Raw genomic sequence first — 15,661 nt, 5'->3', positions numbered from 1 at the left:
ACTCACTCCTAATTATTAAGTATTTTCAGCCGTATTTTAGGTATTTCAAGCAATAAAGAATAAGTCAATTTCATATACTTTAAATCTAGCAACAACAGTGTTGTTATTGTTGCCTGTTTTTAGTGGGTTTCAATATTTTAAAGTTAGCTTTGTATATGAACACTTCTGGATTCTAAGTTTAGTTATATTTCAGTATGATGTATATTTTAAACCTGTTTTTCTCTTTGGAAAGTAGTTAACCTGTCAGGTCTGGATCTCTGCTCTTCACTTCTAAACAATTTAAACAAAAGAATACTAATTTAAAAGGCTAGCAACTGATGTCTTTAACAGTTAAAAATGATAACATTGTTTCCACATCAGAGATGTGGGGAAAGAGAATGGCTGAGAGGAAATTAACTTTTTTAAGCACTAAAAAGGTAAAGAGGAAATTGTCACAACTTACAATGGATCTTATACTGATTGCTGAAATTCTCCATTTGAAAGGCTGATCTGAGAGAAATAAGGTCAGAAAGTCTGCTTTTTAGGCGGATCAAAATATCTGTGTCTATATTATTTCTACCTCGAACATTACTAAAAACATTTCCAAAACCTAACAAAGCTATTTTTCTATAGAAAACAAGTGAAATTAATGCAATAAGTAACTACTATTTTAAAAAATTGGTTTATTTTAAAATTGGCCTATTTTAGAAGTACAGCAAAACCTCCTTAGCTCAGAATAGTCAGAAGGAAAGTTTTCTTCTTTCTTCTTACACACACAAGATGCTGGTATGAGTGATGAAAAACTAGGACCCCTAATGGGTTTTCAACAAATGTATACAATCTGTGTTACTCTCCAATGGCAAATATGTTACCGAAGTAAAAAGAAAAGCAAGAAAAGAAGCAGAAGCATGAAACACCTTAATTAAAGCTGGACAAACATTTGAATCCTAAGTCAAATAGCTGTTGTGAGAGGGGAAGACTAGACTTGGGATCATGAGCTGGCATTCCACACAAGCCCAATCCTTTCACTAATGTTCAGGGAGAAATACACCCGAAAACACTCACTTGAAGAGAAAATATATATATATTTCTTTTTTTTTTTTTTTTTTGCTTTTTAGGGCTGCACTTGCAGCATATGGAGGTTCCCAGGCTAGGGGTCCAATTAGAGCTGTAACTGCTGGCCTACACCACAGCCACAGCAACACCAGAGCTGAGCTGTGTCTGTGACCTACAGCGCAACTCACGGCAGCTGCCGGATCCTTAACCCACTGAGCGAGGCCAGGGATTGAATCCCGACCTCATGGATAACAGTTGGGTTCATTAACCACTGAGCCACAATAGCATCTCCTGGTTTGTTTGTTTGTTTGTTTTACAATTTACAATTGTGTTAGTTTCAGGTGACAGCAAAGTGATTCAGCTATGTGTGTGTGTGCAGGCATGTTTTTCAGATTCTTTCGCATTAGAGGTTACTACAAGATGCTGCATATAGTTCCCAGTGGTATATAGTAGGTCCTTGTTGTAGTGATGCTTTCTTTATATAGTATATGTCTTCATAAGCCGGTAGCCCAAATCAACTATATTTCATTCCAAACTGAGCAAAAGGAATCAAGACGTGCCACTATATCATAAGAGAATGACAAGAACTCTTACAAGAAATCTCAGTTACAAATCTAAGTTGCTCTAGAGGTTCTACAGAAAGTAATGCCAAAGTAAGAGCTGGAAATCATCTTAAACCTAGATCAGATTCCTTCAGATAACAATAATTAAAATACTGATATGAAACTTTCACTGAATGTGAAGAGGATCTTTAGAATGCTGAACTTCAGATGTATGTATTTAGAGGCTACTTCAAAATTTGTGTCATGTGACCTCTAGGGACCGATGAAACTCTGCCGAGGGTCAGCTTTTCCTTAAGTGACACTGCAAGAACTGGTGGGAAACTATCACATTTGCATGCTACAAAGAAAAGTTATTCAAATGACAATCAATAAGCAACAATGCGAGTATTTAAATAAGACTGTATTTTAGAGCTAGTGCCCGTAAGATATACTTATTTTTTTTATGGAGGTACGGTTGCTTGTTTATTTACTTGTCTCCAACCCTCCATCTAAAATACCAGTCTATCTACCTAAAACTAAACGTATTTTTGCTAGAAGATGACGGCTAATTTCAGGGCCACCATTTACTACAAACAGACATTTAAAACAAAAAGATTTTAGCAGTAATAGGCATGAACTTAATTCTTCTGTTTAATGGGTAACAAGAAGGCAAAGAAATCCTGGGGAACCCAAATATTACAGCATGGTTATCGAAACAGGACTTAGTGAATTCCTCAAAGCCTTCACCATAGGGCTGTATCACATTTCCTTTGGGCAAAAAATCAATTGGTTTCTCACTGGCAGAAGCTTAGACCAGTCACCTAAATCGGGAAGGCAGGACTACATGCCGTTTACTGAAGAGTCACTTAAGTGTAAACTATGTCTCTCCCTGTGGCATGTTTATGTTCTTTCTATAGAAGATTTGCACCAGGGTAGCAGGTGATTATCTTGATTCCTTGCCACTTAGGATTAAAAGAACTCAAGCTTTAAAAGCTTGCATAAAAATGTGGAAAGATCTATGCTTTCTTTATATCTTCTTCGACAATGAAACATTGGGGTATGAAATTTGATAAGAAGGCCCTAAGGAGGCAATTGGATTCCTATTATCAATGGGAAACAAGCAGACCCATGGAGTCCTCTCACCTGTGACACTGTGATGCTGCATTTCTTGGCCAGCTCCTCTTTGGCTTCTTCACTGGGGTAGGGGTTACTGAGGTGTGAGTAAAAATATTCATTCAAGATTTCTGTGGCCTGTTTACTGAAGTTACGCCTTTTTCGTCTATGAAAGAACCGAAAGGAAAACTGTAGTTAACCAAAGAGGGGTGTATTAATTTGGATCACACAAAAAAGTTAGATTTCTCTCTTTAAACATTCTTATGGTTGAATTTATCACCATGATATTGTAAATTATGTTCCTGGCATCCTCCGAAGCACTATCCAACTCATGTTAAGACATAGGATCGCTGAGGAAAATCCTAGAATATAAAGCATAATTACCTTTGTTCTTTAATTTATTCAACAAATACTTACTGAGGATCTAATGTGTTTTAAGTACTCAAAGAGGGTCCAGTTAGAACAAAACAGGTAAGGTCTACCAGGGAGCTTCCCCGGGAGGATGGGGAGGAGTGCAGGATTAAGAAAGAGTAGAAAGGAGAAAGAAGGACATTCAATAAGCATCACAGAAACAAGTAATTATAAATTATGTGACCAGACCAAGTATCATGAAGGAGAAGTATAAGGTATAAGGAAAGTGTCTAAGAAGGAAACCTAACATAGATTATGGAGTCAGGAAAGGTTTTCTTGAAGGAGTGACTTTTAATCTGAGACCTGGAGAATGTGGACAACTTAGACAAAGAGTAGAAGGAAGAGGAAGAGGAAGGAGCAGAGGAAGTGGTCTTCAAACAGGAAAAAAGCCTGAAAAGTCCAAAAGGTAGAGGAGACTGGAGTGCAGTAAAAATCAGGGCATACATGAGATGTCTCTAGAAGGATGGACAGGAGGCAGATTACACAGGTTTAGTGGACCCCATACAGACATTTTGATTTTATTTTAAGCGCAATAGGAAGCTATTAAAGGTTTTAAGTTTTACATTTTAAAAAGATTATTCTGACTACTGGTTATAGCTGGAGGAGGGCATGAAAGAAAATTTAGAGATATTTAAGGAGATAACTGCAACGGTCAAATCGAGAGATGACAGTTACTTGGCATAGATGGAGAGTAATGGAAATGAAAAGATTCAAGGTCTGTATGAAAGCTAAGAGCAGGGAGTTCCCTGATGGTCTGATGATTAGGATTTAGCTGCATGGCGTGGCCAAAAAAAAAGGTAAAAGCAATAGGACTTAAAAAGAAACTGGCTGAGGAGAGTGGGTGGGGAAGAAAGAGAAGGAGGTAAAGAAAAAAACACATTAAAGATTTCTTGATTTTTTGCTTAAGCAACTGCCTGAACTCACCAGAGAAAGAGTCAGGGAGGATAAATTCTTTGTTTGGGAAAGGATGGCAGAATGTCAGAAGATCAAGTATCTATTAACAATTTATTTCAAGTAGCAAAAATGTCATCTATATTTGCATTTTATTATTAAGGTTTTAAAGAATGACAGCCTGAAAATCAGGATTTGTCAGATTTCACTTTAAATTGGATTTTCCAGTAACTGGAAAATATTTTCCCCAAATAATTTTCTTCATATTGTCTTGCAAATAATCTTAATGATCTTATTAATTGTGATAGTCCATACTCAGGAAACACAGTGTCAGTTGGCAGCTGTAAATATGTATACCCTATGAGATTTTTGTAGTTAAAACAATGTCACTAACACGGCAAGTTAAGTATGTGATCTATGTTTCAACATTAAGGGAGAGTCAAGGGAGCAAGAAATCTAGGTCTGATCAAAACATCTCAAGTCATGAGCCCTGAAATTTCTTAATTTCAAAAAATTTTTAGAAGGTTCAGCCATTGTTTCCTGAAGGATGAAGAAGAGAGTCTATTTGAAGATTAAAATCAACAGAATTTGGGAGTTCCTGTTGTGGCTCAGCAGGTTATGAACCCAACTAATATCCATGAGGATGCAGGTTCAATCCCTGGTCTCACTCAGTGGGTTAAGGCTCTGGCATTGCTGTGAGCTGTGGTGTAGGTCGCTAGAGGCAGCTTGGATCCCACACTGCTGTTGCTGTGGCGTAGGCTGGCAGCTGCAGCTCCAATTTGACCCCTAGCCTAGGAACTTCCATATGCTACAGGTGTGACCCTAAAAAACAAACAAACAAAAAAGACAAAACAAAAAATCAAAAATAAAGTGAACAATTTTATGATGAATTGAAGAGAGAGGTGGTCTGAGGGAAGCCAGAAGAAAAGAGAAGGACAACCAAGAACAGCAATCAGCATTTTTGCAGGAGTCATGCATAGCTTGAGAAAAACACAAAGCCCTGAGCCGGGGCACTTTGAAGAGGCACACTCTGATGACTGGGTAGGTGGGTGAGCAGCGTGGAAAAGGTCTTGAACAGACAACCGAAACTGCCAAACCTACAGATAACTACTTGGCCCCCAGATATTTGTTGATATAATGCAATAATGACCTGCTCATAAAAATCTAAGTTTCTGGCTTCTTATGAAAAATTGGAAGATCAGCCACACCAGGCTGATCTCAGAAGCAGTCACAGGCTAAAGCTCAGTGGTGACGCTCCACTCAGCTATACACCCATCTGCTCTAAGCATCACTGCCCTTTACCCAGCCACTCCTCTCAGTTCCATCATATGTAAGTATATGATTTTGTGAGTCAGTCTAAAACATGGAATCCAGCAGCAAGACTGGGTCCAGTGGAGCAGATCACACAAAGGCATTTCTTTGGAAAACAAGAAGTTACAAAAGGAGGAATGAGCAGCAAAGCAAAAATAAATTTGGCTTAGGTACTGACTTTACCTAGGAGTGGTTTTAGCAAACATCAAAAAACCTCGGAGAACAAATTTATGGGCAGAACAGAACACCTCACCCCAGACAGTCTGGCTGCATCCAAACTATAGCACTTCTACTATAGGAGAGAGGGACCTACACAAATTTATTCCTAAATGTTTTGCACTGGTACAGGCTGCAGCTTGTCCAATTACCAAGAAAATGTGAGTATGGCTTTACAAAAAGCCAGAGTGAGCAAGGGAATCATATATCTGAATAAGCATGTTTGCCTAGAGCGGAAAAACCTTGCCTTCTCAGTGCAGAGGGCTTGCTAAGTAAGAGGCACCACAAGAATAGATGGAATCAAAGCTCAGTATTTGCATTCACTTGAAGGCATAAGAGAACTCAGTCTTATACTTCATTTATTTTTTAGAAAAACATTCTGTAGAAAACGCCCATTAAGCATTTCCCCTAAGTTTAACTTCCTCAGGGTTCACTACACTCTAAATGGCTATGCCTCAGGCCAGTGTGCACTGGTGCATCAGTCCCAGGGCTGTCCCATCAGCATCACAACGTTACTAACGGCAACCTCTGCGGGAGAAGGGACTCTGCTCCAAGCTCTGCCACCTTCTCATCCTGGCTCTGCTCACTCTGGCTTGTTAACTTACTTTCTCTTCTTGGAGGAAAAATAAATCATTCAGGTGTATACATTATGAATGCAGTTATGTAAAAAAAGTGAGCATGCATGTTGACAAGAATGGGAGAGTATGGGCGGAAATAAGGATAGCAATTGTGTTAGGCAAGATTCCTTTCTGAAGAAAGTACTTTTGAATATCTTTATTACATACTACTTTTTATTAAAATGCTCATACTTGACAATTTAATATTTTTGTTTTCTGATGCTACTTCCTTAACTCTTGGAACTACTAAAAGTATAAAATGGGAGTTCCGTCATGGCGCAGAGGAAACGAATCTGACTAGGAACCATGAGGTTGTGGGTTCGATCCCTGGCCTAATTCAGTGGGTTAAGGATCCAGCGTTGCCGTGAGCTGTGGTGTAGGTCGCAGGCGTGGCTCAGATCTGGCGCTGCTGTGGCTCTGGTGTAGGCCAGCAGCGACAGCTCCAATTAGACCCCTAGCCTGGGAATCTGCATATGCTGTGGGTATAAAATGGAAATATGCATGCACCTGGTTAGCCAATATAATATTTTTTGCAGCCTATTATGTGGAAGACACTTGCTGGAACTGTGGGGGGATGTAAACATCTAAGACTGGACAGTTGCTTTCAGTGGCACCTGACTTAGGAAGAGAAGAAATGACCCTGAAAAGCTACAATAAAGGCAATGGGAATGAAGTTTGGTCAGGAGAATTGTATAAACAGAGAATCAGTGTTCAAAAGAGTGAAGGACCAGTGGGTTTCCTAAAAAGGAAGCAGGTAGGCCAGGCCTGGAAAGAAGAGTGAGGGCTCGCTAAATCAGCAAACATGAGTACCAGCTCAGTTCCAGGCTCCGTGCCACGCACCCTCACAGATAACAACTCATTACTGGTGACCAAGTTGAGGGAAGCACTGGGAGAACAGGATTCGCCGTGGAAGGCTGGGGGTGGAGGCTGAGAGGTGGTGGGATAGGAGGTGGTTAGGCAGAGGAAAACAAAGAATTCTGGTCAGAGGAAACAGGTAAGACCAAGAGGTATCTCATTTGGGATTACACACAGGAAAGAACAATTCAGTGATATATTAGGAGCACTAAAAATGTTCACATTTTTTTTTCTTTTTTTTAGGGCCACACCTGCAGCATACGGAAGTTCCCAGTCTAGGGATGAAATAGGAGCTGTAGCTGCTGGCCTACACCAGCAATGCCAGATCTGAGCCGCATCTGCAACCTAAGCGGCAGCTTGTAGTGAGGCCGGGGATTGAACCCACATTCTCATGGATACTAGTGGGGTTCTTAACCCTCTGAGCCACAACAGGAACTCCTAAATGTTCACATTTTGAACTAATAATGCCATTTCTGATAATTAATCCCTTAGGAAATAATCCTAAAGACTAAAAACACTGAATGCATAGATTTTCACTGAAACACTAGTTCCAATAACATCTACCTCAAATGGGACCCTCTCTCCATCATTTCTCTCCCTTTACCTTGCTTTTATTTCTCTTCATAGCACTTACCATTCTATCATATGTCATTACATTATTGAAGGGAATACCACAGCATATTTGTTTATTGTCTGTTTCCCCAAGTAGAATGTAAATTCAATTGGGGTGAATGTGTTATCTATCTTGCTTACTTTTATATCTTCAGCACAAATAAATATTTGTAGAAAGAAAGAAGGAAGGAGGAAGGAAGAAAGGAAGGAAAAAAGAAAGGCAGGAAGGAAGGGTTATAAAGGAAATTAAAAGGGACAACTTTAATGCTCAAAATGAAGAAATGGCTAATTTATTTATTTATCATATATCCATTTGGTTGACTTCAACAATTAACATTTAAAATAAGAGTTTAGGCGTTCCCAGCATGGCTCAGTGAAACGAACCCAACTAGGATCCATGAGGATGTGGGTTTGATCCCTGGTCTGGAAATTTCCACATGCTGTGAGTGGGACCAAAAATAAAAATAAATACAAAATAAGATGTGACTGGAGGAGGAAAATAAGCCATGAAAGAAAATAGCTTAAAAAATAAAATGAGTTTATACTAAAAAAAAGAAAAAAAAAAGAGTTTATACTATATAAAAAGTATTTATGGTAAATTTTTTAAAAAGCAGACCAAATTATGCATATTGTACCATCACAAGAACTTTTTTTTTAAAGTACAAACCAGAAGGAAATACACTAAAACGTTTATATTAATTTTTTTTCCCCACTGGGTAGTAAAAATGTGGTTGTCTTTTATTCTTCATTCTTCTATATATTTTCCAAATTTTTTATGCTGAACCTGGTATTTTTTAAATAGGAAAAATATAAAATAACTCTTAACAACAACCACAAAAAGTAACTCAGGCAGGGACAGGTTTGGCCTCAAATGCCAGGTTAGCAGTTCCCGTCATGGTGCAGTGGTAACAAATCCGACTAGGAACCATGAGGTTTCGGGTTCGATCGCTGGCCTTGATCATTGGGTTAAGGATCTGGGGTTGCCGTGAGCTGTGGTGGAGGTTGCAGACGCGGCTCAGATCCCGTGTTGCTGTGGCTCTGGCGTAGGCTGGCAGCTACAGCTCCATTTAGACCCCTAGCCTGGGAAGCACCATATGCCGCCGGTACAGCCCTACAAAGACAAAAAAAAAAAAAAAAAAAAAGACAAATGCCAGGTTAAGTAGTGTGCATGTGAGTTAACCAAAAATGAATAGCTACAGTGGTTTTTAAGTAAGGAGGAAGAGTAAAACTGGAGACAGGGAGGGTAGTGGGAGGGTACTGTGCTAGGCCAAGTGCAAAAGGATGAACATGAACTGAGCAGTGCCAGGTCTAGATGGACAGAAGGAGCTATTACAAGAAATGCTGAAACAAAGCACTAGTGAGTTCTAGTGATCAATTCAGTATGGAAGAAGAAGGAACCAAAAGTGATACAGGGCTTTGCTTAACCAGGAGAATGTGAGTATAATTAGGTGGCATATGTTTCCTTACTTGGCTTTATGAAAGAGCTTTGGCATGAAGACTGTTCCACATATCTTATTCTCCAGTTGAGATGCTAACTTAGTTGTTTTCTTTAAATTTGTAAAATCTGGACAATAATTATCACCTCTGTGAGATTCCAAGGGAGAAAATGCGAAACAAGATAGAAACCCCATTTCAAAGCCAAAGATTGATTGCACGCTTTAGCAACACTCAAGAGGCATCCCTGTAAAAGCAGCGTATAGTAGGAACTTGGCAGTTCTTCTGTTAGGTCACCCAGTAGGTCAAACACATCATATGCAATTTATTATCCAATTCCTGTGAAACTTGGTAGAAGCTTCATATAAAAGGGAAATATGCATCCTCAGAGCAGAAACTCGTAGGATTTCTTACTTGAGGTGCGAACACAGAGTTTGGGGTTTTCTAGTACCTAAAACAGTACTTCCTTCTTAGGAATATCAGTATCTCCAAGTATTCTCCTTTAATGGGCACAAGTAATGTAACATCAAGAAATTCTTAGAAAACAGGAGTTCCCATCGTGGCTCGCGGTAACAAACCTGACTAGGATCCATGAGGTGGTGGGTTTGATTCCTGACCTCGCTCAGTGGGTTAAGGATCTGGCATTGCTGTGAGCTGTGATGTAGGTCAAAGACGCAGCTCAGGTACCGCGTTGCTGTAGCACAGGCCGGCAGCTGCAGCTCCGATTCGACCCTTAGTCTGGGAACTTCCATATGCTGTGGGTGTGGCTCTAAAAAGTGAAGAAAAAAAAAAAAAAAGAAATTCTTAGAAAACAAACCTATGTTAAAGCAGTTATATACGGAACGTTGTCCTTAAAAATACTTGTTTTAGCCTCAGAATTAAAAGGCTATGTATCATTAAGACATTAGTAGCAACAAATCCTCTTAATTTCCTGAGTCAGCAGACTAGGAGACAACGGCATGCCTCTCCCAGACAAGAAAAGGCCTGACGGTGCAGGCACCATGAGGTGAATTATCTGCCCATTGCAGAGGAGAGCTCTTATAACTAAATTCAAGAGGAATCAAAGACCAACTGGCCAATATTACAGAAAATAACACACAAGGAGTGAAAAGAAAGGCTCACATACCTGGCATCAAGGAACCTTGATCTTAGAATCATAACTGCTTCACAAGTGCTTTGTTTGAGCTGCATCTGAATGGAACTAAATTTTCGATGGATGATGCCCACCATTCTTTCAATCTCTTTTGGGGAAATGGGACGTGTTCTACTCTGCTCTCGGAGAAGGTTCATCACATGTGTAGTGAATTCATTACATGCCTGTAAGAGGGAAAAAAAATTCATTCCTTAGGAGTCTGGTATTTTATATTATCACACCCAGACATGAACTCATCTGAATTTCTACCTCATTTGCAATTGCCAATGGTATTATGCGGTAGGTAGGATAAAATGAAAACCAAGACACTTGTGAAATGGCAGTGATAGATGGGGGTGCAAGAATTCTGAAACTATGAATGGCCAGACATGCAAGGGACACATAGCACTTAACTGTCCTAACTGCCCTTCCACTACCCTCATCCCAGTTCCAAAATGAGGTTTTCCCACTGGAAGATGCCAATTCCTATATGTAAGTACAAACATATGTTAATTGCTAATATTAAGCATCTCCTATTTTCTCTGGAGTTTTACATTTATTCAACAAATGTTTGCTGAAGCACCAAGAAGTTCAAATCCTTCCAAGTGCAATTAAGGGACACCTAATGTGCAAGGGACCTGACTTTCAGTGCAATAAAATATATAAAAACTAATTCTTAAACAAGGCAGTCTGTGCAAAGTGTCACAGGAAAATATGATTAAGTGTTTCCTGAGTTCCAAAGATGAAGAATTCTCATCTGGAAGCAGAGATCATGTCATGGCAAATGTGACATTTAGGCTTTAAAGAATAGATAAGATTTTTTTGAAAGGTGGCATAAAGCGGAAATCAGGAAGAATTCCAGGCACAAGAAAAACCCTGGAAATAATGGCATGTGGTGAGTCTAGAGGGATAGAGAGAATATGTAAAGGAGAAAAGGGGATTCAGATTTGCATTAGTCCATAAAGGCCTTTGAGGCCATGCCAATGGCCTAGAGTAATTTGGTTGGGGTGTGGGCCCTATTCCTGGATACATGCCATTCCTGAAAGATGGGTAAAGCAGCTCGACTCAGAGGAGAGGCAGCAAGAAAAGAGGGATCCGATCTGGGGCTCCAGCTCTCTAGTTAACAGTCCTCAGTCCCTGTCTCTTTCAGCTCACCTATACTCTTTTAGATCTATAAAACCATGTAACTGTGCCTACATGGAAATCCAGTATCGTCCCATTAAATAAAACATCAGTCTAAAGTCTAAAACCCCTGGATAAAAAACAAACATTTTCTGATGTTTTTCTTAAAAAACAATCAGACTGTACGGATACCCCTAGTAGGGGTAGACAGAACAAGTGTTGATCACGGCAAGACACATTTTGAAGATACAATACTGTCTACTTCCCTAGAGATAACCTGAAAGTGTAGCACATAATAGTTTTTCTAACCACTCATTAGAAAACTAACCTTTCAAGTACACTGGGTGTTTGTTAATTTAAGCTTTCATGGAGCTTAATTCTATTTCCAAGGTGAGGTCAAATGAGTCTTGCTTACCAAAGTTTTTATTTTTTAAATATGTTTAAGTCAAGAAATTTAGAGTTCCTTGTGAGTAGTGACTCTATGGGATTCTTCAGAGTGTAGATTTGTGCAAAACACACAGCAGGCATCCAATAAACATCTGTGGATTGGTGGAGTTTGGTATTACAACTCAAGAGTAATATTGATTACTATCTGTAAAGATATTATCCCTGAACTGTAAGTGAAGAACTCAACCTGCAATCCATGGATAGGTTTAGAATGTCCATTACTCCCTGAAATCTTATTCAAGTTGTGTGCACATTTGTATTTCCTGAGGGGACAATTTGCGGGGCTTCTGTTTGTTTTCATTTGCATCCACCATCTTTGCCAGTCTATACTTTTAAAAGGCTAAGAATTTGTCCTTAGGTTATGGCACAGGAAAACATAAAGGAACTTATTTAAGCTCTAAAACCAGAAGTTCTTTCCATCTTTAAGGAAACCAAAATAAAGAAAAGGAGATTTAAGATTTTCCCCACTATATTATCAACTTACACTCTTCTGCCAAGCTGAAAATAAGTGGTCACTCTACCAAGAAATATATGTATAGATATTTTTTCTTACACTTTCCCTAAAGAGATATTCGTACAATTTTGAATTATATAATTTGACAAACTCTGGCCTTTGGTTTTCTTATTAGTAAAATGAAGAATAGTAAAATAGAGTACTTTCCCCAAACTGGAATCAGCAAGTTCTAGCCTTCTATAGCTAGTCCCAGAGAATGTTAATACAGTATGTTTGGGAAATGTAGGGTTAACCAAAATTTTTAAAGTTTGTTGTTGTTGTTTTTTGAGGCAGGACTCCTCAGTACTTCCAATATGCCAAGATGCATAATAAATCTTCAAGGCAGAATGGTGTATCCAACTTTTCCCAAATAAATTTCATCACAAAACATCTTTTCTCTAGAGCAGTGCTGTTCAAAAGAAATACATCGTGAGCCATATATGAAAAAAAAATTGTGTGTGTGGTGGGGGTCATTTAATGTTGTTTTCTATTGCACTGATTATTTTCCAAATGTGTTTTATTTTTTTCACATATAAAATTAAGAATTTTTCCAGTAGTCACATTAAAAAATTAAGAATCAAGTGAAATTAATTTTGATAATATATTTTACTTAACCCAATATATGAAAACTTAACACTTCAACACAAAATATCTTTAGAAAATTGTTAATGAGATATGTTACATTCTTTTTTCATACACACTGAAATCCAGTATATATTTTACATTTACAGCACATCTAAATCCAGATTAGCAAGACTTCAAGGGCTCAATAGCCACATGTGACTAGTGGCAACCATATTGCACAGCACAGCTCTACAGCATCTTGTGGACCAAAGTACCAAGTGAGAAAAACTCTTTGGGAAACAGTACATGAAATAATCTTTATGTTTCATTTTCATTCTTCCACCACCACCACCATTCACACAAATCCACAAAAGAAAGGGCAGTTTCACTTAGGAATGTTCTTGATGAAGCAAGATAAATTATTCGTTATATTGCATCTCGATCCTTGAGTGACAAGGGTGGGAAGAAACATAGTAAAAGCACTTCAATTGTTTGTCCAAGGATGGTCGTCTCAAGAAAAAGCACTTGTGTGACTCAGTTATGAGCTGATGCCACCTTTTGCGTGGAACATCATTTTTATTTGAAAGCAAAATCAACAAATTATAATTATTCAGACTTGGGTATCTGGTGGATATTTTCTCAAAAATGAACCAACCACACCTGTCATGTCAAGGAAAACAGCTGACTATAGTTGTGACGATGATGAAATTTGACTTTTCAAGTGAAAACTGTAATTTCGGAAAACTTGCATCCACCACCTTGAGCTTGATAAGTTTCCAAGCAGACTTTCTGATTAATTTTGTGTTGATATTAATAAATATGATATTTTGATATTGTATAATGAGAAGTGTTAACATTGGAAGTTATATATAAATTAAGGAACCAATATTTTCCAAATGATTAATGCATGATGTTACAAAAACATGCATAGGCAGAAGATCCATTCAAAATGCACACTAGACCAATGGGTTTTAAAGGAACAGAATACGAAAAGTTGATATGGTATCAGATTCGTTATAAATAACCTTTAAGAAATGACAACTTGTCAAGTTTTGGTATAATATCAAAGAATATTCACAATTATCTGAAAAGGCTATTAATACACTTCTCCCTTTTCCAGTGACATATTTGCGTGAGGCCAGGTGTTCTTCATATACTTCAACTGCATGAAAGGAGACTGAATGTAGAAACAGAAGCACATATACGAATCCAGGTGACTTCTAGGAGTTCCCGTCGTGGGGCAGCAGAAATGAATCCATCTAGGAACCATGAGGTTGCAGGTTTGATCCCTGGCCTTGCTCAGTGGGCTAAGGATCTGGCATTGCCATGAGCTGTGGTGTAGGTCGCAGGTGTGGCTTGGATCCAGCATTGCTGTGCCTCTGGCATGGGCTGGTGGCTACAGGTCCAATTCAACCCCTAGCCTGGGAACCTCTATATGCTGCGGGTGAGGCCCTAAAAAGACAAAAAAAAAAAAAAAAAAAAAAGAATCCAGGTGACTTCTATTAAGCCCAACATTAAAGAATTTTGCAAAAATGTAAAAGCAGCACCATTCTTCTCACTAAATGTTGAGGTGGTATTTTTTGTTTTTTGTTTGTTTTTTTTTTTTTTGCAAACATAGGCTTTAAAAATATATTATTATAGTGAAGATATAATGGTTATTCTTGTTTTTTAATTTAATATTTTTATTTTTTCTGTTTTATTTTCAATTATAATAAATTGTTGATAGATATAACCCACTAAACAAGGGGTTAATATTGGCTCTTAAGGGGTCTCCAATATTTTTTAGGGGGTACACCTGTGGCGTGTGGAAATTCCTAGGCCAGGGATCAAACCCATACCACAGCAGCAACTGGAGCCACTGCAGTGACAATGTCAGATCCTTAACCTATTGAGTTACATGGGAACTCCCTCCAATAAATTTTTTTTTTTTTTTGGTTTTTTAGGGCCATACCTGAGGCATATGGAGGTTCCCAGGATAGGGGTCTAATCAGACCTCTAGCAGCTGGCCTACGCCACAGCCTCAGCAACATGGGATCCAAGCCGTGTCTGCAACCTACACCACAGCTCACGGCAATGCCAGATCCTTAACCCACTGATCAAGGCCAGGGATCAAACCCACAATCTCATGGTTCCTAGTCGTATTGTTTTCCGATGCGCCATGACAGGAACGCCCCTTCAATAATTTTTAAGAGTCTAAATCCTAAGACCAGAAATTTTGAGAACTGTTGTACTGGAGTATTTGCACATGTAATGTTGTTAATTCCTACAAACCTAGCTCACACATTATGGTAACATATATCTATGACAGAAAGTCTTGATAAATAATTCAAGACTCCTGTGTGAATGACACCTGAGATGGGCTTTTGGGCTTGTTTTCTCTGATTCTCAGTTTTTCTCCGGTTGTAATTTAACCTCTCCAGAATAAATGGTTGCCTATGGTTTCTAAGAAGCAGTTTTACAGGCTTGTGTGAAAAACAAGGGTTAAAAGCAAAAAGTTTCTGCATCTAAAAACTCATAATTTCCTAAAACATTTGCTGAATGTCTCACAACTTATTAAGTGAAGTCATCTATGAATGCAAATGCTGATTAGCAATTTGGCAATAGCCCAACATTCACAGAATTCACATAGCTTTTCTTTAAACCAGTAGTTCATACATGATTAATTAGAACATCTCATTTATGTAGTGTGCACTTTAGCTCATTACTCTAAGTAAAATTCGTTAAGTATTTACATTTAGATAATTAAAATCTGGGTACACCCTTAAGAAAGATGCATACACTTTAGGCAAAGTGATTTTTTTCCTTTATACCACTGAAAGTAAATTACAGCCTCATTTACAGCATCATCTGTACCAGTGTCAGAGCA

At 38.5% G+C, this 15,661-nt stretch overlaps 1 protein-coding gene across 4 annotated transcripts in view; it reads right to left on the bottom strand.

Moving 5' to 3' along the window:
- PBX3 (PBX homeobox 3) overlaps nucleotides 1-15,661 on the bottom strand; it is a 227,346-nt gene that overhangs the window by 32,680 nt on the left and 179,005 nt on the right. For 3 of the 4 annotated variants that reach the window (XM_021068936.2, XM_021068947.2, XM_084996467.1), the window contains 2 exons: nucleotides 10,164-10,354; nucleotides 2,721-2,856 (listed from right to left, as the gene is read on the bottom strand). In XM_021068936.2, the coding sequence (XP_020924595.1) occupies nucleotides 2,721-2,856; nucleotides 10,164-10,354 (327 nt within the window). Of the gene's footprint in view, nucleotides 1-1,276; nucleotides 2,857-10,163; nucleotides 10,355-15,661 lie in introns of all 4 variants that reach the window. The other variant, XR_014827501.1, reaches the window with a different exon arrangement.

This window comes from Sus scrofa, chromosome 1 (assembly GCF_054392235.1).
Source record: "Sus scrofa isolate SSC_HxYL_T2T_F1_AM1 chromosome 1, Sscrofa_HxYL_maternal_Yorkshire_Landrace_v2.0, whole genome shotgun sequence".
Taxonomy (NCBI): domain Eukaryota; kingdom Metazoa; phylum Chordata; class Mammalia; order Artiodactyla; family Suidae; genus Sus; species Sus scrofa.
The sequence above is the reverse complement of the archived record's forward strand: the minus strand, read 5'-3'. Positions and strand labels throughout refer to the sequence as shown.